The sequence below is a fragment of the Leptosomus discolor genome, chromosome 24 (assembly GCF_034619465.1).
Source record: "Leptosomus discolor isolate bLepDis1 chromosome 24, bLepDis1.hap2, whole genome shotgun sequence".
In the NCBI taxonomy this organism is placed as follows: domain Eukaryota; kingdom Metazoa; phylum Chordata; class Aves; order Leptosomiformes; family Leptosomidae; genus Leptosomus; species Leptosomus discolor.
Genome location: NC_141414.1, coordinates 7756958 through 7778335, shown reverse-complemented (window position 1 = coordinate 7778335; position 21378 = coordinate 7756958). Strand labels below are relative to the sequence as shown.

At 70.4% G+C, this 21378-nt stretch overlaps 3 protein-coding genes across 3 annotated transcripts; 2 read left to right on the top strand and 1 right to left on the bottom strand.

The window, feature by feature from the left end:
• Positions 1-1868: 1868 nt before the first annotated feature.
• GADD45B (growth arrest and DNA damage inducible beta) lies at positions 1869-3073 on the bottom strand. The gene is made up of 4 exons (XM_086477573.1): positions 3024-3073; positions 2815-2916; positions 2315-2531; positions 1869-2174 (listed from the first exon to the last, which is right to left on the bottom strand). The coding sequence occupies exons 1-4, from the start codon at positions 3059-3061 to the stop codon at positions 2061-2063; spliced, it is 471 nt and encodes a 156-aa protein (XP_086333699.1). The 5' UTR covers positions 3062-3073; the 3' UTR covers positions 1869-2060.
• A 4367-nt stretch (positions 3074-7440) lies between these two features.
• LOC147413816 (cocaine- and amphetamine-regulated transcript protein-like) lies at positions 7441-8852 on the top strand. Its single transcript, XM_086477667.1, has 3 exons — positions 7441-7572; positions 8519-8602; positions 8745-8852. The coding sequence occupies exons 1-3, from the start codon at positions 7441-7443 to the stop codon at positions 8850-8852; spliced, it is 324 nt and encodes a 107-aa protein (XP_086333793.1).
• A 4571-nt stretch (positions 8853-13423) lies between these two features.
• MAP1S (microtubule associated protein 1S) lies at positions 13424-17956 on the top strand. The gene is made up of 4 exons (XM_086477472.1): positions 13424-13564; positions 14020-17266; positions 17444-17661; positions 17801-17956. The coding sequence occupies exons 1-4, from the start codon at positions 13505-13507 to the stop codon at positions 17954-17956; spliced, it is 3681 nt and encodes a 1226-aa protein (XP_086333598.1). The 5' UTR covers positions 13424-13504.
• Positions 17957-21378: the final 3422 nt, after the last annotated feature.

The following is a 21378-nucleotide window of genomic DNA, read 5'->3' as shown; positions in this document are numbered from 1 at the left end:
TGCAGTCAAAGCCCAAAGAGGGGGGACGCAGGGGACGTGAAGTACCCTGGGACGGCCACCGTGTCCCCAAGCCAGGCGGGATCATCACTGTGTCCCCAGGCAGGCGGGACACTGTGTCCCAGCTGGGCACCGTTGCCCTCCAACACGGCTGGGCCAAGGGCCAGAGCCAGGACAGTCACCCCGGCCTGACATCGGTGCGCACAGGGGCTGTCACGCGTGCGTGCACACGTGTGCACACGTGTGAACCAGGGCAGGGAGCGCAGGTCGGGGCCTGCTCTGACACGCCAACCCCGGGGTGCTCGGAGCGGGGCTGGCAGCTCCCGCGTGGCACCGGGCCCTGGCACGCACACGCGTGTGCACACGCATGCACACATACACACACGCACATGCACACACGCGTGCACACACAAGCACATACATGTGCACACCCCTGCGTCCAGGCAGCAGGAGGGAACCTGGGGAGCCCCCGGGGGTCCCCGCTGCCCACAGAGCGGGGGGGAGGGGACACCCCGCACCCCACCACACCAGGATGGGGGCAGGGGGTGGGGGGCAGGGGGTGGGCGGCAGCCACCGCACCCGCAGGTCTCTGCCTCAGTTTCCCCTGAGCCTTCGGGCTTCATCACCCCACTCCTGCCCCCCCCCCCTCAAATCCCTGCACCCACTTTTTGGGGGCGGGAGGGGGGACTGTATGGGGGAGAAGAACTCGGGAGTGCGAGCACCCACCTCGGGGGTTGGGGGTCCTTTAAGAGTGCAGGTGCCCGCGGTTTGCGGGGGGGGGGGGGAGGGGTGCAGGTGCGGGGAGGGTTTATCTGGGCGGGTGGGGGCACGCACACAGACCCTCCCCCGGCTGCAGGAGGAAGGGGCCGGTCGGAGCAGCCCCCCCCCCGGTCCGTGGGTACCTGCAGCGCCGAGCACCGGGTGAGTCCCGGCTCCGGGGAGGGGGGGAATCCCGCACCGGGACGGGCTGGGGGCGGGGGGGGTTTCCCGGCCCCGGCGGGGCTCAGCCCACGGGTGGGCGGGTGGTCCCCGTTCCCACGGTCGGGGAGCTGCGGTTTCTGCTGTTGGGGGGGGGGGGGGTTGGGGGTGTTGCTGCCGGATCCCAAAACCTCGGGTCACCCCCCACCCACCGCTAGGTTCCCCCTGGGGTGGGGGGGGGGGCGGCTCACTTTCCCACGGACGCAGGGGCCGTGCGTGGGGTCCCAGCTGCGGGTGGTTTGGGGGGGGGGGGGGGAAGAAATATTCTCCTTCCCCCAGGCAGTGTGGGGGGCTGTGCACGGGTGGGAGATGCCCCAGCCCTGCACCGAGCCCCCGCCCCCTGCACCCCCCCGGGGCTGTTGGGCTGCAGAGCCCCCGGGGGAGGCGGGGAGCAGGGCCCAAACCCGCCCGTGGGAACGGCTCCGGCAGCGCAGAGGAAGGCAGACACCCGTGACTTTCGACATTTTATTGCAAATAATTAATTTTTTTTTTTCCTCTTAAATCAGTATAAGAATAGACTCTGGAATAAATTCAGCTCCGGGTCTCCAAGTGGCTTGAGTGCAAACACCGAAACCGGTGTGGCAGGTCCATCCCTGCAGACGGGAATCGATCCCTTGGGAAAAGCAGTTCCTTTGCAAAACTCGGTCCCTCGGCCGTCCATCGCCTCCCTCGAGTCACGGATGCCAAAAATAATAATAAAAAAAAAACCACGAAAAAAAAAAAAAACAACAAACCAGGCTCCATCTCCTCCCTGCGCTCCGCAGCGCCTGTCCCGGGGCTCCTCGGCGCGGTCCCCCGGTCCCCACGGCCAAGCACAACTCCTCGGCACGGCTCCGGTGTGCTCCAGCCAGCGTCCCACCGGGCCACCAGCACGGCCACGGCCACGGTTTGCCTCCTTCCCACGCCCACCGCTGCGGCCGGGCTGGCTCCTTTTCTCCTCTCCGGTTAAAAAGAAAAATAAAATCGGTGGGTGTTTGGGTTTGCGGGTTTTAACTGGCCATTTCTCCTTCCTTTTCCTGCCGTTTATATTATTTTTTTTTTTCCTCCTCCTTCAGGTGCAGAGCCGGGCATCGGCGGGGAACAGCTCAGCGCTCCTGCAGGCACACGTAGGGCACCCACTGGTTCTTGTCACGGCTCTCGGCGCAGTAACTGGCCACCTCCGCCAGCCCTTGGCTCTTCCAAGCGTCCGTGTGGGGGTTCTGGGGAAGAAAAAGCACGAGGTCAACGCCACCGTCGCCCCAACACGTGGCCCTGAGTCCCCCCCTCCACGTCCCACCGCCCTTGGCGCGATGCCCGCCGTGAATCACGGTGCGTGGCCGTGCCTCACCACCCCACTCACCGTGACTAAGAGGCAGTGGAGGTCGCGGGGCTCGGTGGTGCCGGGCTCGGGCTCGCCCAGGATGGTGGCCAAGCGCTGCATGCCGGAGAGGCGCAGGATGTGGATGTCGTTGTCGCAGCAGAAGGCCTGGATGAGGGTGAAGTGGATCTGCAGGGCGATGTCACCTTCGTCCTCCTCGTCGGTGGCCAGCAGGCACAGCACCACGCTGTCGGGGTCCCTGCGGGCGGCAGCGGGGCGTTACGGGGAGGTCACCCAACCTGCTCCGGATGGCGCAACTCCCCGCATCGTGTCACCGCGGGTGAAGACACCCCCACCACCCCCCCCACAGCAGCACTGGGGCTGCTCCAAGCAGCGCCCCCCCCCATCCCAACCCCGCACAAACTCTTTGCAAAGAGCCCAGCTCTGCCCTAACTCCGGTCCTGGAGGGACCCCCCAGCATGCAAACTGTGCTGGTGCTGCCCGGACCCCCTCCCCTCGGCCCCCCCCCCCGGGGTACTCACACGTTCATCAGCTTGGCGGACTCGTAGACCCCCACCGTCAGCCGGTCCTGGCGCTGCGCCGCCACCAGCACCCGCTCCACCGCTTCGCTCACCGCCTGCATCCTACGGGAGGGGGACAAGGGAGCCGGTGAGCAGCGGCGGTGACAACGACAGACACCCCACCACCCCCCCCCCCCCCCGCTCCCCAGCCCCGGAGCTATCGCACTTACTTGCTGCTATCGCAGGGAACCAGCTCCTCCAGGGTCATGGTGCAATTGTAATCCGGGGCGGGCGCCCAGGGGGCCGCGGGCTCCGCGGGGCGGGAAGGCAAATCACAAGTACGATAATCCCGAGAGTGGCCGCAGTGCTGCCGCGGTTCTGTCGCGGTTCTGTCGCGATGCTCGTCGCCCTCCAGCCGCTGCTTCAGCTCGATCGCTCTGAGCCCCCGCCGCGCCCGGCGCCGCCTTTTATAGCCTCTCGCCGCGGGGCGGGGCGTCGCGCGGCGCCCCCGCTTCGCCCATTGGCTGGCGAGGCACAAAGGGACGGGCGGGCGCTGCGGGGATTGGAAGCCGCCGGCGGGTCCCACGTGGGGATGAGCGGGGAAAGGGGGGGGCGGGGGGGGGGGGGGAAGCGCGCGGGGAAACCCCCGCCCAGAAACTGCCCCGGGGCCGTGCGGGAAGCGGGGGCTGCACCGGGGGGGGGGGGGGGGGGGGGGGGTCGGTCTGTGCACGGGGGTCTGCAACGGGGGAAGGGTCGGTCCGTGCACTGGGGGTCCCTCCGTGGACAGGGGGGGGTCGGTCTGTGCACCGGGGGCTGCACCGGAGGGTCGGTCCGTGCACCGGGGGGTCGGTCCGTGCACCGGGGGCTGCACCGGAGGGTCGGTCCGTGCACGGGGGGCTGCACCGGAGGGTCGGTCCGTGCACCGGAGGGTCGGTCCGTGCACGGGGGGCTGCACCGGAGGGTCGGTCCGTGCACCGGGGGGTCGGTCTGTGCACCGGGGGGTCGGTCTGTGCACCGGGGGCTGCACCGGGGGGTCGGTCCGTGCACGGGGGGCTGCACCAGAGGGTCGATCCGTGCACCGGAGGGTCGGTCCGTGCACCGGGGGGTCGGTCCGTGCACGGGGGGCTGCACCAGAGGGTCGATCCGTGCACCGGAGGGTCGGTCCGTGCACCGGGGGGTCGGTCCGTGCACGGGGGGCTGCACCGGAGGGTCGGTCCGTGCACGGGGGGCTGCACCGGAGGGTCGATCCGTGCACCGGAGGGTCGGTCCGTGCACCGGGGGGTCACTCCATGGATCAGGGGCTGCCCCCGGGGGTTGGTCCGTGCACCGGGGGATGCCCCCGAGGTCGGTCCGTGCACCGGGGGTCGCTCCATGGACCGGGGTGTCGGTCGGTGGAGCGGGGGCTGCACGGGAGGGTGGGTCCGTGCACTGGGGGGTCGGTCCGTCCACCGGGGGGTGGGGGTGTCTATCCGTTGACCGAGGGGCTGCACCGGGGGGGGGGGGGACACGCAATCCGTGCATGGGGGCGCAGGAGACGCTCGGTCGCTGCACCGGCACTTGTAACGGGGGCGGGAGGGGGGGGTGTCAGTGCGCTCATAACCGGGGGAAACGGGGACACGCGCTGGGGCCTCCGTGGAGCGCGGGGGGGGGCGGGGGGTGTGTGCCGTGCTCCGGGTCGGGCGGCGGCTGCCCCCTGCCGGGCACGAGCGGCCCTGCCCCTGCACACCCGCCCTTGCACACCCGCCGTGCTGCTCTCCCGGCTGCACACGCTCACGCCGCCCCCGGTGGTATCGGTCGTGTGCGTGTCGTTCCCCCCCCGTTGTACACCGCCGTGCCTCAGTTTCCCCTGGCCGCATCCGTGCGTCCTCACGCTGCCATGTGCCCGCCGGGGTCGTGCCCGTGTCCCCACTGTCCCCTGTACCCCCCCAGCCCGCCCCCGTCCCTGCTGAGACCCCTCCCCCCGCGCCGCCGAGCCCCGCCGCAACTCGTTGCACGGTGACCGCGCTCCCGTCCCGCATCCCTCCTGCCCGGCAGGGGGCAGGAGAGGCAGCGGCGGCGCTCTGCCCGCCCTCTCGGTGATCCACCCGCACTGCCCTCTGGGTAATGTAGTCCCCGCCCCTCTGCGGCCAGGGCGGGGTGGGGCGCGCTGCGACTACACTTCCCAGAGGGCACCGCGCGGGCAGTGAGGGGCGGGGCGCGGGGAGCTGTGGGCGGGGCGTGAGGCCACGTGGGGGCCGTGCCGCCCGTGCCGGGCCATGGCCGAGAGCGTCCCGGGGCCGCGGGTGGGCACCGGGGCCGGGACCGGGACAGGGCTGGGGGAGCTGGGACTGAGCTAGAGCGCGGCCGGGGGCAACGGCAACAGGACCGGAGCGGGTCTGGGGGCCACTAAACCGGAACCGGAGCGGGTCTAGGGGCGACCAAACTGGGACCGGAGCGGGGCTGAGGGCGACCGGAGCGGGGCTGGGGGCCACTAAACGGGAACCGAACCGGGGCTGGAGGGTCTGGGCTCGCCCAGGTCGGGGGGCCTGGACGGGCGGTGGGAGGGGGTCTCCACTCCCCGGTGCAGCCGGTGTCTGGGGTGGGACCGGGACGCTCGGCGGGTGCCCCTATCCCCGTCCCGCTCCGTGACGCCGCCTTTGCTGCCCGCAGGGTCCCGACCCCCGGGCGGGGGCCCCATCCTCGGGAAAGGCAGCGGCGATCCCGGGGGCTGCCCTGCTCCACTCCCCCCGCACCTCCCTCCCCCGGGATGCTCCGGGCGAGGGGTCAGACGGTGACTCCGAGACCCCCACCTCCAGCGTGACCCCCAGCGAGGAGGAGGAAGAGGAAGACGAAGGCCACCAGGTGAGCAAGCAACGTCCCCAAACCCAGTGGGATTTGGACTTGGGGTCTGTCCTGTCCCCCCCGTGACCCCACCGGCTGCCCCCCCCCCGCCCCCCCCCCCACCGTCCCGCCGTCTCTCCGCAGTGGAGGGTGGGCGACGCCTGCAGCACCGCCTGGGCGGGGGACGGGCGGCTGTACCCCGCCAGGCTGCGGGCGCTGGACCTCGCCGCCGGCACGTGCCTGGTGGAATTCGACGGCTACGGCACCACCGAGGAACGGGCGCTGGCCGATCTCCTGCCCCCCCGCCCCGCCACCTGGGGGGCGAGGGACCCCCCGAGGGACGAGGGTCCTCCTTCATCGTGGGAGCTGCCACCAGGCGTGAGGAGGAAGAGGAAGGGCGAGCAGGCGCCCTGCTCCCCCCAGCCCCCTGAGGTGAGTGCCTGCCATCCCCCCCCCCAGGCCTTGGGGCACCCTGTGCCCACCCCCACCCTCCCCCATCTCTCCCTAAGGGGCTGTGGGTGCTGCTGGCAGGGGATGCCCCTGCTGTGCCCCCCGGCCCCGCTGCACGCCCTGTGGGAGGAAGAGGAGGAGGAGGACGCCTTGGCCGCGATGCTGATGGCCTGGTACATGAGCGGGTACCACACCGGCTTCTACGTGGTATGGCGAGGGGCGAAGGGGATTGGGGGTGGGAGGAGGAGGAGAGGGTGTCCCCCCCCATGACCCCCCACTCCATGTGCCCCAGGGCCTGCGGGAAGGTCGGACAGACGCTGCTGAGCCCCCCCCGAGGCCAGGCCGCCGGCAGAAGAAGCCCCCGCACAGCTAGGAGGGCAGGTGGGTTTGGGGACACTCCAGGGCTGGGACCCCCCTCCCTGTGCTCCCCGACAGGGCCCTGCTCTCACATCGCCGCCCTGCTGGTGGGGGGGGGGATGCCATGGGACTGGGGGACCCCACAGGGACACTGGGGGACCTGGGAGGGCTGGGGGATGCAAAAGGGACCCGACGGGGACACTGGGGGACTCAGTGTGACTGTGGGATACAGGGATGGGGGTGCTGGGATACCCCATCGCCCCTTCCCCGCTGCTCACCCGTGTCTGCTCCCCTCCAGCTGGATCTGGCCCCCCGTGTCCCACCGGAGGGGCACCCCTCGGGCAGCGCCACGGTCCTGCTCTCCCCTCGCTTGCGGTGTGTGTCCCCCCGCCGGGGGTCCTGGCTGCAGGGATGGGGGGAGCAGCCTTCCTCCGCCCTGGCCAGCTCTGCATCAGAGCCCTGGCCGGGCTGGGGGCTGCAGCACCCCCTCTTGTCCCCACTTCTGCCCCCTCCTTTGGAATAAAGCTATTTGTGAGACCCACGTACCAGCCTGTCTGCGCCATCCCCGCGGGGACCCTGGGCTCTGCCGGCGAGCGGGACGCGCCGGGACGCGCCACGTCGCCGCCGTGTTTGCTCAGGGAATTGGCAGAGCGGCCTCTGCCTCGCTGCGGGGCTGGGGGGGGGGGCTCAGCCCTGGGGGGGGGGGGGTGGGGGGCTCCGTGCCCGCTGGCTCTCGGGCTGCTCCGCTTGGACGTGGCACTGACGTACGTCCCGCCGCTGGCTCGGGGCTCGTGTGTCCCAGGGGACGCATCTCCCGAAGACGTGTGTGTGTGTGTGTGTCCCCGTCCAGCTTGATGACAGCATCAAGGTTTGGGGGGGGACGACGCACCCACCGGGCACCCGCTCCCCGCCTGCGTCAGCGGGTGTTCGCCCACGCCGGTGGGTGCCGGGGGGGGGGTGGTGGAGGGGGGTATAAAGCCAGTGGAGTTGGGCACGTCCGTGAGCATCCAGGGACACACCATGGCAAGCGCCTGGCTCTGCCTGCTCTGCCTGGCCGGCTCTGGCCTCATCCTGACGGGCACCGCGGAGCCGGTGCTGGGGCTGCGGCCGGCCGAGAGCCTGCCCGAGCAGAGCCGGGAGGAGACGGAGCTGGTAAGGGCTGGGGGAGCGGTGTCTGAAGGGACTGGGGGGGGGCCCAGCAGCCCCTCCATGGCTCTGGGGCACCTCGGGGTGCTCCTGCTCCCGTCACCCCCAGTTTGGGGGCTGGTTCTGGCTGTGCTGGAGCATCCCAGGGGTGTTGGGGAGGGGGAGACCGAGACCTCGCCACTGGTTTTGTGCCGCGGCTCTTGAGGAGTTCCTCGCAGCAGCTCCCCGGGGGCACTGGGATCGTCCTGTGGCACGTGGGAATTTTGCAGCTTTTCCCTGGTTTTCTCTGGTTTTTCCCTCCCTGTCCTGCCCCATGGGGCTGCCCTGGCTCAGGTGTGGTGGGGGGAGATGCTGGGCTGGGCTTGGTGGTGGGCACCAGGGAGGGGGTGGATCCCAGCACCCTGAGCTTCCCCCCCTATCCTGCTGCAGCCCCTTCAGCAGGGACTGACACCCCCCCCCCCTCCATGAGCACAGGGGGTCTGGAGCAGCGCTTACACCCCAGGGTGCTGCTGGTGGATGGGACAGGATCCAGTACCGGCATCCACAAGGGCTCAGGGTGATGTGGACCTGGAGGGGTGTCCCAGGGGGCTCAGGGTGATGTCAACCTGGAGGGGTATCCCAGGGGACTCAGGGTGATGTGGGTCTGGAACCCCTGGGTATCCCAGGGGGCTCAGGGTGACATGGACCTGGAACCCCTGGGTGTCCCAGGGGGCTCAGGGTGATGTCGACCTGGAGGGGTATCCCAGGGGGCTCAGGGTGATGTGGGTCTGGAACCCCTGGGTATCCCAGGGGGCTCAGGGTGATGTGGATCTGGAACCCCTGGGTATCCCAGGGGGCTCAGGGTGACATGGACCTGGAACCCCTGGGTGTCCCAGGGGGGCTCAGGGTGATGTGGACCTGGAAGCCCTGGTTGTCCCGGGGGCTCAGGGTGACCGGGTGCTGCCCGTGGCAGGTCGAGGCGCTGCAGGAGGTGCTGGAGAAGCTGGGGAGCAGGGAGCTGCCATCGGTGGAGAAGAGGCTGAGCTGGGTGCCCTCGGTATGGCCGGCCGGGGGGGGGTGGTGGTGAGGGGGTGGTGGTGGGTGCACAGCCCTGGGTGCTCACGCTGGCCCCGGAGCTGGACCCTTTGGGTGCTGGTGGCGGGGGTCCAGCCCCGGGGCTGACGGGTGCCGTCCCACAGTGCGAGCCCGGGGAGCCCTGTGCCGTGCGGCGGGGGGCTCGCATCGGGAAGCTCTGCAGCTGCCCCCGCGGCACCGCCTGCAACTTGTTCATCCTCAAGTGCTCCTGAGGGACCGGCGACACCGGCGACACCGGGGACACCGCCATGTGCCGGGGTGCTGCTGGCCCAAGCCGTGTCCCGTGGGTCCCCAGACCCCTTCCCGCACCGGGATGGGCCAGCACAGCACCCTGGCCCCCTTGGGTGCCCTGGTCCGCGGGGCTGTGGGTGTCCCAGGGCCACATTAAATGACTTGGATTCACGCCTGCCGCCTGCTTTTTGGGGGAGTTCTGGGGTGCCAGCACCCCTCTGCTGCTGGGTGTGGGTCCTGGGGTGCCAGGCAGGGTGGGTGAGGGTGGGTCCCAGCCCACTGCGGGTCCGGGGGGGGCACCTGCGGCTGGGGTGGGATGTGTGGTGGGGGAGCGGGAGGGGGGACGGTGCCAGGGTGGGCTGGGGGCTGAGGGCTGGGCCTCGGCGGGAGGGTTGTGGTCACGGCACCCGCGGTTCCGGATCCACTGGAGGCTGGTGGGTGGAGAAGCAGTTTGGGAAGCGAGGCCGAGGGCAGGGGGAGGTGAGGGGGCTACAGGGCCCAGCCTGGCCCCGTCCTGCATTGCCCAAGCCCTGCACTGCATCGTGCAGCACGGCCCAGGCTGGATGGTGGCCGCTCGGTCCTGCAGCGCACTGCGTTCACTGCACAGCCCCTGCCCTGCACTGCAGAACCCGTGCACGACAAGCACTGCACTGCACTGCACAGCCCGTGTGCAACACAGCATTGCACTGCACAACTCGTGCACGACTGTGTTGCACTGCATGGCCTCTACACTGCGCGCCGCTGCACTGCACAGCCCGTAGAAGACACAGCTTTGCACTGCACAGCCCCTGAGCTGCACTACACTGCACTGCACAGCCCCTGCACTGCACAGTGCTGCACTGCACAGCCCCTGAGCTGCACTGCACTGCGCTGCACAGCCCCTGAGCTGCACTGCACAGCCCCTGCACGGCACAGCGCTGCACTGCACAGCCTCGCCCCTGCTCTGCGCACCCCGGCGCTCCACTCTGTGCCAGCGCCGCCCCATCCCGGCCCTGCACCGCACCGCACCGCATCGCACCGCACCGCGCTGCATCACACCTCCGCCCCACCCCACCCCACCCCCCAGCCTTCCATGGCACGCCACAGCCCCTTCCCCACGCTGCCTCCCATCGCTGCCATCCCCCTGCAACGCCCACCCCCCCCCCACCTCCGCGCTGGCCTGCGCACCCTTTGCCCCGCAACCGCGCCGCCCTGCGCGGGCAGCCGGACCCCACCCACGCCGACCCCACCCCGCCATTGCCCCTTTAAGGCCTCCCCTCCCGCCGCCGCTCTGCCCCCGCCCCCCCCCACCGGGTCCCGTTCCCTTTTGCCATCCTCCCATTGGCCGGCGGTGACATCAGTGGGTGGGGTTTGGCGGCGGTGACGCAGCGGGGGGGGCGTGGCCCGGCGCGGCGCGGCGCGGCGCGGCGGGCGGGGGGCGCCGAAGATGGCGGCGGCGGCGGCGGCGGCGGTGCGGGCGGCGGGGGCTGCGGAGGGCGCGGGCCGGGCGGCGGCGGCGGCGGTTCCGGTTCCTCCTGCCGGCCCCGCCGCGGGGCAGCGCCGCTACTCGCTGTTGGCCATCGTGGGCGGCGGCTGCCACCGGCCCGGCCTGCTGGCCGCCGCGCTGCAGCAGCTGGAGCGAGGTGAGCCCGGGGCGGGGGGCGGCGGCCGCGGTGGTCCCGGTGCTGCCCCGGGGCGGGCCTGTGGATCTGGCCTTCCCCCGCCACCCCCCGCGTATCATGCTCCGGGCTTTGCCCCCCCCCCCCGCCCCGGTCCCTGGGGTCTGCCCGCTTCCAGCCCCGCCACCCCCGGGGTCTCAGCCCCCCCCGCTCCTACCCCGGGCCCTCCCGGGCAGCCCCCTCCTGCGCCAGGTCTCCAGGATCTGGACTCCCACCCCCCCAGCATCTGCCCCCTCCAGAGCATCTGCCCCCTTAAACCCCCAAAGATCTGCCCCCTCTCCTGCCCCCTTAAACCCCAAAGATCTGCCTCCTTTCCTGCCCCAGACCCCCAAGGATCTGCGCCCTCTCCTGCCCCTCAACCCGCAAGATCTGTCCCCCTAAACCACCGAGGATCTGCCCCCTCTCCTGCCCCAGACCCCCAAGGATCTGCCCCTTCTCCTGCCCCTCAGCCCCTAAGGTCTGCCCCTCTAAACCACCAAGGATCTGCTCCCTCATCTGCCCGTCTGCCCCGTCTCCTGCCCCTCAACCCAAAGATCTTGCCCCCCAGACCCCCAGGATCTGCATCTTCTCCTGCCCCTGACCCTTAGAATCTGTCCCCCCTGGGTCCCCAGAATCTGCCCCCCTAAACCCTTAGGATCTGCCCCTCTCTCCTGCCCCAGACACTCCCCCCAGGTGCTCATCTCCCCGCTCCCACTGGGGCCTGTCCCCAGGCTCTGGGGCTGCGGGTGGACCCCTGTGACCCGTCCCCTCCCCTTGTCACCCCCTTGGGACCTTGCCCCATGTGGCTGGGGGGGGCGCAGATGCTGGGCTCACCCGGGGGGGGGGCTGTGCAGCAGGGCCCCACTTCAGCCCCTGCTCCCGTCTCCCGCTCCCAGCCCTCTCTGAGCTGTGGCTGGAGCTGGGGCGGGGGGGGGGATCCCCAGCCGTGGCATCGGAGCACCCCAGTGCTGGAGCATCCCCCAAATCATTGAGGGGGGGGGGGCACACGTGTTGCCAGGACCCAGCACCCTGCGAGGGCAGGACTGAACCCCACCGGCCCCAAAAGCACCAAAAACGGCCCCAGCCCTCGCCGGGCGCCTTGTGCAAAATTTGTGCAACCCCCCCACACCCCCACCACCCCCCCCCCCCCCAGCCACCCTGCGCCGAGGCCCGGCCGTCTTACGCCATCGCCCGCCGGTTTGCCGGGCCGTTGGTGGGCAGCGGTTGCGGCCACCGCGGTGGGGGTTTGGCAGCCCCCCACCCCCCCCTTGCAAATCCCCCCCCACCTCTGCCCCCGCCGTGGGGTCCTGAAGGGGTTGTGGGTGTTTTGGGGCTGCACCCTGGGGTTCCTGACCCCGCTCTGGGAGCAGCCGTACGGGTGCCAGCGTGCACCGAATCCTCTCGGCACCGTTAATTCCTTTAATTGCCGCCTTTGAAGAGGTGCCGGCGAGGTGCACCCGTCACCCCCGGGGGCCTGGGTTTTGGGTTGGCGGAGCTGGTGCCGCCGTGAGTCACCGGGCAAGGTGCTCGCCCGCCGGGCAGCCGCTCGGTGCAGCGGCATCGTGCCGGGGTCCGGCTGGGCTTGGGGACCCGCTGGGGTCCCCCCCAAAAGCCACCGGAGCTGGCATGGCTGTGTCTTGGGGCAAGGGAAGGGGGGGGGGGACACAGCCCCCACCGTGCTGCTTCTTGCATCAACCGTGGGTGCGAGGAGGGCGGGGGGGGGGGGGTGTCTCGATGGGGGTACGGTGCGGGTGGGTGCGAGCAGGGCTGAGCACCCCGTTTTAGCTGAGCACCCCCTATTTTTTTTTCCTCTGTGTGTGCGTGTGTCCCCCCCTCCCCAAAAGGAATCCGCTCCTGGGACATCGACCTCTCCTCCTGCAACCTGGACGAGCAGCTGAAGCTCTTCGTGTCCCGTCACTCGGCCACTTTCTCCAGCATCGTGAAAGGTAAAAATAAGGGGGGGGGAGCACACACCCCCCACCCCATGGGTAGTGTTTAATTTGGGGGGGGGGGAAACCCCCCTGCATTACAGCTGGGGGGGGGGGGGCGGCGGGGAGGAGGGGGCCGGCGGGGAGGGACTCGCACGTTCGTGCGAGTCCCTCCCCGCCGGCCCCCTCCTCCCCGCCGCCCCCCCCCCCGGCCATTTTGGGGAACAGGCTTTCCTTTGTGCCCCCCACCCTCTCCACCCCGTGATCCCTCCCGTGAGAAACCGCTTCCTTCGGCCCTCCCGGAGCGGGATGCGATTTCCCACGGAAAGAAGATGGGAGACGGCGACGCCGCCGGAGCCGCTCCCGGGGTCTCTTCCCCACCTTGTGTCCTTGTCACACACCCCCCCACCCCCCTGGTAGCAATGGGGGGGGGGCAGGGGGGGGGCTGGGGGAGGTGGTCAGGTCTCCAGTGGGTGCCTGGCTGCTTAGGAAGGGGGGTGCAGCCCTGAGACACCCCTCGCTGTGAGCACCCAGGGCTTGCTGCGGTGCTCGGGGAGGGGGGGGGCGCAGAAGGGGCTCCCCCAGCCTGACCAAACCCCCCCCCATCCTCTCTGCGGAACGGGAAACAGATCCACCGGTCCCCTGTAGTGTCCGGGAGCGGGACAGCGGCCGTCCCTTTTCTGTGGGCACCCCCCTCTACCCCTCCTCCTCCCCCCCCAACTTATCCCAGCCAAACTGGGGTGCAGCCCCATCGTTTCGGGGAGGGTAGGGGTCAACCCTCGCTCCCCGCAGGTCAACGGACCCTCCACCACCGGGGAGATGTGCTGGAGACCCTGGTGCTGCTCAACCCTTCCGACAAGTCCCTGTGCGACGAGGTGAGCCCGGGCTGGAGGCGGCGGAGGGAGCGGGGGGAGAGGCGGGGATGCGGTGCCGCAGGATCCATCCTGGTGGCATCCTCACGTCCCCTCTGTCCTCACGTCCCCTCAGCTGCGAAACCTCATCACGGACGTGTCGCAGCACAAGCTGCTGGTGTTCGCGGGGCCCTGCGTGGAGGAGACGGGGGAGCTGATGCTGCAGACGGGCTGCTTCTCCCTGCGGGATTTCATCCAGATCTTCACGGACAAGGAGGTGCGGCGGGGCTGGGGACCCCCGGGAAGGAGCTGCCACCCCCCCACCCCCTCCAGCTCCCAGGCCTGGCTGCCGGCGGGGTGGGGGGGGGGTTGTTTCTGCGGGCTGGCGCTGCCGGAGCGGCTGTCTGCTCACGTTCGCCGGCGTCTCGGCGGGGAGCCGGGCGCGGCGGCGGCGGCGAAGCGGGAGGCTGGCCCAGCCCGGCGGCCACACCGGCACGTCCTTCCCGCTGCAGGGCTGGGGGGGGAGGGAAGATGGGCCGCATCCTGCCCCTGAGCTGCAGCTTGGGGGGTGGGGGTGAGTGGGGCCAGCCCCCCCTCCCCGGCATCGTGCCGGTTGAGGGAGCCCCCGGGGACGGGGTGCCCTGTTGCTGCCGAGGGAGGGGGGCGCTGAGCATCTCTGGCCCTGGGTGCCCCCTCCCGCCTCAAGCTCTGGCTGTCGCCGTCCCCTCGCAGGTAGGGGAGATCCTGAGCTCCGCGGACCCCTCGGCCAAGGCCAGGCTGACCATCAGCTGCCCCGACTTTGGGGAGTGGAGGGACTCGGGCTTGGACCATCACAACCTCCAGGACTTCATCGAGCTGCGCTACAACCCGGGCTGCATCCTGCCGGAGATGGAGGGGCTGGAGGAGTTCATGGAGTACCTCTCGGAGTCGCTGGAGCCCCAGTCCCCCTTTGACCTCCTCGAGCCCCCCACCATGGTCGGCTTCCTCAAGCTGTCCAGGCCCTGCTGCTATATCTTCCCGGGCGGGAGAGGGGACTCGGCTTTCTTTGCCGTCAACGGCTTCAACGTCCTGGTCAACGGAGGCTCCAACCCCAAGTCATCCTTCTGGAAGCTGGTCCGGCACCTGGACCGCATCGACTCCATCCTGGTGACGCACGTGGGCACGGACAGCTTGCCCGGTGTCAACAGCCTGCTGCAGAGGAAGCTGGCCGAGCTGGAGGAGGATCCGTCCCAGAGCTCGCAGGGCAACGGAGACTGGGCGAAGAACCTCATCTCCCCGGAGCTGGGCGTCGTCTTCCTCAACGCTTCCGAGAAGCTGAAGGACATTGAGGGCAACTCCCGGGTGCTGAAGAGCTGCGATGAGGCTGCCCTGACCCTGCACTACCTGGAGAAGCTGGGCATCCAGCCCAACCCGCTGGCCCGGGACAGCGGACCCCGCGCGGAGCCCACTGTCCTCTTCCAGAAGATGGGAGTGGGCCGGTTGGACATGTACGTCCTGAACCCCGTGAAAGGCACCAAGGAGCTGGAGTTCCTCCTGCAGCAGTGGTCGGGCAACAGCTACCCCAAGGAGCAGGACTTGCCCCTGCAGTGCCTGACCTCCGTCTGCGCCCTGCTCGTCTGGCACCCCGTCAGCCCCTCCGAGAAGATCATCCGGGTCCTCTTCCCCGGCTGTACCCCCCAGGGCCGCATCCTGGAGGGGTTGGAGAAGGTGAAGCACCTGGAATTCCTCAAGCACCCCGTGGTCACCAAGAATGACTTGAAGGGGCTGTCGGTGCCCCAACCCGAGAAGCCGCTGAAGCAGAAGAGGGCGGAGAGCAAGGAGAGCCTGAAGTCAGCTTCCAAGCTCAGCTTGGTGGACGCCGGGTCGCTGGCGCTGAAGGAGAAGGCCCCATCAAAGGTGGAGAGGAAGGAGGTGAAGGCAGGGACCAAGGAGAAGCCAAAAGCCCTGGGGGAGACCGCCAGAGCGGGGTCAGAAGAGGAGAAGGCCAAGGATGCGCGGGCCAAGCTGGGCTCTTCGATGGAGAAGCTGAAGGTGGATGTGAAGCCGAAGCTGAGCAAGGAGAAAGCGGTGCCCAAGAAGGAACCCGTTCCCCGGAAAGAGGAGAAGAAGCCGCTGAAGAAGGATGAGGGGGCTGAGGTGAAAGGGGAGGCCAAGAAGGAGGTGAAGGCGGTGAAGAAGGAGGTGAAGGCTGAGACGCTGCGGAAGGACGCGAAGGAGAGCAAGGCAGAGGCCAAGGCTCCTGCCAAGACCCTGGCCCGGAAAACGCCGGTGCCGGAGAGCCGCAAACCCCTGGCCAAGGCCGGCAGCATCAAGAAACCCCCCCCCAAGAAGGAGCCGGAGAAGCCCAAGGCCAAAGCCCCCCGGGAGGCGGGCGGCAGGAGGGAGCCGGGGACGTCGGACGGCTCCAAGTCCTCCTCCCCCGAGGACATGCTGCCGGAGGCCGAGCGGGGCCGGGGGGCTGCCTCGCCGGGGGCCGGCGGGAGGAGGAGGAGGAAGGAAGAATCGACGGATGAAGGCATCACCACCGCCGAGAGCGAGCTGGAGCCCTCGCCGCTGGAGAACGGAGGGGCTGGGGGCCCGGGGGGCTCCTCCTGCCTGGAGAACGGCCTGGAGGACCCCGACAGCCCCCAACGTTTCCGCTACCTGGAGAGCAGCCCCTTGAGAGCCGTCTGCCCCCCCTCGCCCCTGGCCAAGACCCCCAAGAGCGACCGCAGCGTCAACTTCGACCTGACGCCCACCGGGCTGCTCAACCACGGCCCCGAGGGCGGCGAGGACGCCTGCGGCAGCTCCGAGGAGAAGACCCTGGAGATGATGTCTCCGGCCAGCTCGGGACCGGCCAGCGCTGGGCACACGCCCTTCCACCAGTCCCCGGTGGACGACGGCACGGAGGAGCCCGGCGCCGGCGCCAACCGGCAGCCGAACCCGTGGCCGCCGACGGGGGGCAAAGCCTCGCAGGACGGCTCCGGCTCCTCGCAGGAGAAGCAGGCGGGCTGCCTCTCCCTCAGCCCCTTCAAGGACGACGTCCCCGACGTGTCCCCCACCATCACCACCCCCTCGCTGCCGGCCGAGGTGGGCTCCCCGCACTCCACCGAGGTGGACGAGTCGCTCTCGGTCTCCTTCGAGCAGGTGCTGCCGCCCGTCAGCGAGTCCCCACCGGAGGAGGGCAGGCGGTCCCGGGGGACCGGGGGGACGCCGGAGCCGGAGGCCGCCAAGGGTGGGTTGTCGTTGCCGCTGCGGCCGTGCCACCACCCGCCGCGGGCCGACGGTGAGGCGGCGCCGCGGCCCGGCCGCCGCTCGGGCTCGCCCCACGACGTGGACCTCTGCTTGGTGTCCCCCTGCGAGTTCGAGCATCCCAAATCGGAGCGGTCGCCCTCGGCCGCCGCCAGCCCCCGGGAGCTGTCGGACAGTGACCCGTCGCAGGAGCTGGTGCAGCGCCAGGGCCAGCCCCGCCAGCCGGCGGGCGAGACGCCCCCCACCTCCGTCAGCGAGTCGCTGCCCACCCTCTCCGACTCCGACATCCCTCCGGCCACCGAGGACTGCCCCTCCATCCTGGCCGACGGGCTGGAGTCGGACGAGGACTCGGAGCAGCCCAGCCGTGGCGTGGCCAGGGCCCGCGACCCACTGCCGGCCCCCATGAAGGACCCCTGCCCCATCCCCGCCCAGCCCGGCATCTGCATGGTGGACCCCGAGGCGCTGCCGGCCGAGCAGACCCGCGCTGGGAAGAAGGATCCCCCCGGCAAGGTGAAGAGGACCCCGTCCCGCGTGGGCTCAGCACCCGCCCCGCCAAGAGCTGAGCCCCCCCGGCACCCCACCTCGGCCGCCAAGGCCACCAGGACCCCCGCCGGCTCGGCCCGTGACGTTGGGGACAAAGCCAAGCTGCCCCCCGGCGACAAGAAGGCCCCCTCCATCGGGGACACCCGCACCCCGGGGACCACCCGCGGCGCTGGAGCCCGGCCGCCGGGCAGGGCATCACCGGCAGGTACGGGGCTGGGGGTGGGGGGGACACGATGGGGGTGCTCCTGGCTCTGGTGTCCCCACGCCGGAGCAGCTCGGGGGCCCCGCTGGTGCCTTGCGATGGGGTTTGGAGGAGGAGGGGGGGGGGGGGTGGTGGTGTTTGGGGATCGCTGCTCCCAGCACCGTACCCCTGTCCTGGCAGGCACACGGGCCGCAGCCCCCCCGGGCCCCCCAGTGTACGTGGACCTGGCGTACCTGCCCGGCTCCTGGAGCGCCCGGACGGTGGACGAGGAGTTTTTCCGGCGGGTCCGTTCCCTCTGCTACGTGGTCAGTGGCGACGACCACCTGAAGGAGGGGGTCCTGCGCTCCCTCCTCGACGCCCTCCTCGCCGGCAAGCACCAGTGGGGTGCCGACATCCAGGTGAGCCCCCCGCCCCACCCCGGAGCGGTGGGATCAGCCCCCTCCCGGTGCTGGGCAGGGTAAGGAGGGGGGTGGGGGGGTGGGGGTGGGGTTGGGGGTCCCAGCGTGGTGACGGGGTGCGGTGGGTGTCTCCCCGCAGGTGACCCTGATCCCCACCTTCGACTCGCTGGTGATGCACGAGTGGTACCAGGAGACCCACGACCGGCAGCAGGAGTTGGGCATCACGGTGCTGGGCAGCAACAGCACCGTGGCCATGCAGGATGAGACCTTCCCCGCCTGCAAGGTGGAGTTCTGAGGGTGGAGGGCGACGGGGGATCGCAGCGTGGGCTTCATCCCCACCCTCCTCCTCCTCCTCAGTGAGCGCCACCCCCCCCCCCCCCCCGCCCCCCTCCCACTGCACCCAGTGACTCAGGGCTGTGTCAGCCCCTGGCCGCTGTGGCTCGGAGTTGGGGGGGGGTGGGGGGTGGAGGGGTGTCTGTCTGCTGAGGGGGAGCTGGGGTCCTTCCCTGCTCCCCCCCCAGGACTGGCGGGGGGACCCCGAGCCCGCAGCACCCACACGCCGCACCCTCACACGCCGCGTGGTTCCCGCATGCCCACTCCTCGCTCTGCACCCACCGCCGTCCCGGGGAGGGGGAGAGGGGGGTTCAGGGACCAGTTGGGGACAGGGTGACCCCCTCTTTGGGGGCCAGGACCCCTGTGTGTGTGTGTGTGTGTGTGTGTCCCCCCCTGTCCCGCAGCGGTGCTGAGCCGTTTCCCGGCAGTCGATTTTAACAGGGTAAATTTTGTTGTTTGCTGTTCCGACCCCCTCCCTGGATAAGCCACTACTGCCACCCCCCTCCCCGCCACCCCAGCCTTTGGGGCACGGGGGTCAGGTCCCCTTCCTGGGGGGCACTGGGCTGGGATGACCTTGGCCACCCCTGGAGGGGGGGGGTTCCCGTCCCTGTGGGGCAGCGCTGGGGCTCGGGGGGGCTGCGGTGGCTGCTCCTCTGGCACTACAGCCACGGGCTTTGTCCCTGGCACCGTGTGTCCCCCCCCCCCCCGCCCCAGGTATGGCCAGACCCCGTGGCCACCGAGAGCGGTTGTGTATGTGTCCCCCCGCCCGCTTTATGTGCAGCAGCTTGCGGGGGGGCCCTGCCCTCTCCACCAGGCTGAGACCTGGCAGCTCGCTGCACTGATGGCTCTTCCCTCCCCCCACAGCGGGGACCGTGGGGCCTGACCCTGCATCCTGGCTCGAGGGGACACACGACACACAAAACTACTGGGGAGGGCAGCTCCCCCCCCCCCCAAATCCACCCCCAAGCCCTCGAGTTGCTGGAAAGCTGTTAAGAAACCAAATGTCTCGTGCAATTTTTAAGGGGTTTTGTGAGTGGAGAGTGGGGGGATGCTGGGCTGGGGTGGGGGGTGGGGCAGGATCAGGCCCCCCCCCCCCGAATCCTCGGCTGGGGCAAACACTAACCTGTTTTGTAGGAGGCTCCTCGCTGGCTCTTTTTGTAATGACTTTTTAAGAAAAAAGGAGAAAAACAAAAAAAGAAAGGAAGGAAACAAATGGAAAAAAGAAAAAAGGCAAAAAAAAAAACCTGAACAAACCAAACCGGTTCTGGTGGGAGGTTATTTATCTGTGACCCCCCCCCCCCCAGCCCCATCCCCCCCACCCCGGCTGGCGGCTGTGGGGGCTTTTACCTTGGATTGTATCGTCCTACGTGTTCGGGGAGGGGGGGGACTGAATGTTTCACCTTTAGTGCTTTATATATATATTATTTTTTTTTTTTTTTTAGCTGGAAGGCTGGTTTGGAGGGTGGGGGTGGGGGGTGGGATGGGGGGGGGGGCTGTGAGACCCTCCCCACGGCCCCTGCCCGCGGACGGCCGGCACGCTCCCCCGTCTTGCACGCCACGTTCCCGTTTGGCAAATGTGTTGAAAATGAGCATTAAAGAGAGGATAGCTCCTGCCTGCTCTGCGCCTGTGTTTGGGGGGGGGGGGAATTTGGGGGGGGGGGGGGGAGTCCCCTGGTGTTGTTGGGGGGGGCGGCTGGGTGCCACCATGGGGTCCTGGCATGCTGCAGGGCAGTATAGGGTGGGGATGGGAGGGGGGGTGACAGGATTTTGGCTCAGCCCTGGTGTGTGTGGGGTGCTCTGGTGCGGTGGGAGAGGGGCTGGGTGGGGGGGGGGGGGTCCAGGGTAACACACTCCCCCCCGGGGGGGTTGGAGAGGGGGCTGAGCGTTGGGGGGGGGGGGGGGAGAAGGGGCTGAGCGGGGCTGGCGCGGCAGCGCGGCTGAGCTGGATGCGGGGTTGCCATGGCAACTGCATCCCCATCCCCGCCGCCCCCGGCCCGCAGAGGAGGGGGCCGCCGCGCTCTGCCCCCGCACACATGGCATTGGGGGGGGGGGGGGGGGTGGTCCTGGGGGCGGAGGGGGGGGGGGGTGTTGGAGCATCCTTGGTGCTGGGGGGGGGGCGGGGTCCCACGTCCCTGTGTCCCCAGCTGCAGCGCTGAGCCCCCAACCTGCGCGGTCAGCCCCAGCCTGGCAGGACCAGGGACCTGAAACCCACCCCAGAACACCCCCCCCCCCCCCCCAAAAAAAAACTCCCAGCCAACCTCAACCGCCCCCCCCAGCCAACAGCCCCCCCCCCCCAAACCTCCTCTTCCCCAAAATCTCTCTGTCCCCAGGACCTCGCCAGGCCCTTGGCTCGGGTGGTGGGGGCCATGGCAGTGACTTGAGGAGGGGGGCTGCTGGGGGGGGGGGGGGGGGGGGGGGGGGCTTCGCTCACGGCTTGTGCCCTCCAGTGCCGGGACTGGGGGGACTGGGGCTGTCCCCAGCGCTGCCGCTGTTCCCGTCCCGCCAGGCCCCAGCTCTGGCACCGGCAGGACGAGGCTTTTTACCGGGGGCGGTGAACGGTCCCGGTTGGCTTTGGGTTGGGTGAGCCAAGGGCGGGGGGGGGGGGGGGGGGGGGGGGGGGGGGGCGGGTGGCAGTACCTCTCCGGGGGCACCGGGGCCTTCTCCCGCCGTCGCTGCCCCGTTGGCAGCGGGAGGCCGCGGGGTCGCGGAGGTGCCGGCCGAGAGCGGCGGCAGCACCGGCGGCGGCCTGATGGCCGGCGGACCCCTCCGTCCGCCAGTACCGGGGCTGTCGCGGTGGCACCGTCCGGCCCCAGCCGGGCCCAACCGCACCGGCCCGGTAACGGCAGGTATCGACGGCACCGTCCCAGCTCCGCCACCGGTGGCTGTGGCACCCCAGGGCGGCGTGGGGCCGGCTCCCCATTTTGGGGAGGGGGGGGATATTTATGGTTGAGCCTCCCCCCCCCCCCCCTCCACCCTCTGGGCACCCTCCGGCTGTCCCCGCTCCCCCCCCCCCCCCCCCCCCACCCCGCAGCTGCGCCGCGGCCGCGCCGGTGTCAGCTGGAGCCGGGGCATGAGCTCAGCGGGGTGCGAGGCATCGGCTGGCACCGGGCTGCACCGGGGGGGGCCGGGCCCCGGGACGGCGGGTGCGGTTGCAGCCGGTGGGGTGGGGTGGGCTGCGGGGGGTCGTGGCGTGGGTGCGGGGTGGGGAGCGGTTGCACCGTTGGTTGCACCGTTAGCAGCGTCCTTAGCAGCGCCGAGGGTGGCGGCCGCGGGGATGGTGGGAGCCCCGGGGCCGGTGCGGGCGGCTCTGGACCCGCCCGTCATCCCCCCCCCCCCCCCCCCCCCCCAAGCCCCCCCTTCCCCGCGGTGGGGGGCGGCGGCCGA

Bases quoted from the DNA above. Each gene is read 5' to 3' on its own strand.
- GADD45B (XM_086477573.1), bottom strand. From the start codon at position 3,061: ATGACCCTGGAGGAGCTGGTTCCCTGCGATAGCAGCAA. The intron at 2,917-3,023 runs GTAAGTGCGATA...CCCCTCCCGTAG, and splicing joins GTTCCCTGCGATAGCAGCAA to GATGCAGGCGGTGAGCGAAG. The intron at 2,532-2,814 runs GTGAGTACCCCG...TGCCGCCCGCAG, and splicing joins TCCGCCAAGCTGATGAACGT to GGACCCCGACAGCGTGGTGC.
- LOC147413816 (XM_086477667.1), top strand. From the start codon at position 7,441: ATGGCAAGCGCCTGGCTCTGCCTGCTCTGCCTGGCCGGCTCTGGCCTC. The intron at 7,573-8,518 runs GTAAGGGCTGGG...TGCCCGTGGCAG, and splicing joins GCCGGGAGGAGACGGAGCTG to GTCGAGGCGCTGCAGGAGGT. The intron at 8,603-8,744 runs GTATGGCCGGCC...GCCGTCCCACAG, and splicing joins GGCTGAGCTGGGTGCCCTCG to TGCGAGCCCGGGGAGCCCTG.
- MAP1S (XM_086477472.1), top strand. From the start codon at position 13,505: ATGCTGCAGACGGGCTGCTTCTCCCTGCGGGATTTCATCCAGATCTTC. The intron at 13,565-14,019 runs GTGCGGCGGGGC...GTCCCCTCGCAG, and splicing joins AGATCTTCACGGACAAGGAG to GTAGGGGAGATCCTGAGCTC. The intron at 17,267-17,443 runs GTACGGGGCTGG...CTGTCCTGGCAG, and splicing joins GGGCAGGGCATCACCGGCAG to GCACACGGGCCGCAGCCCCC.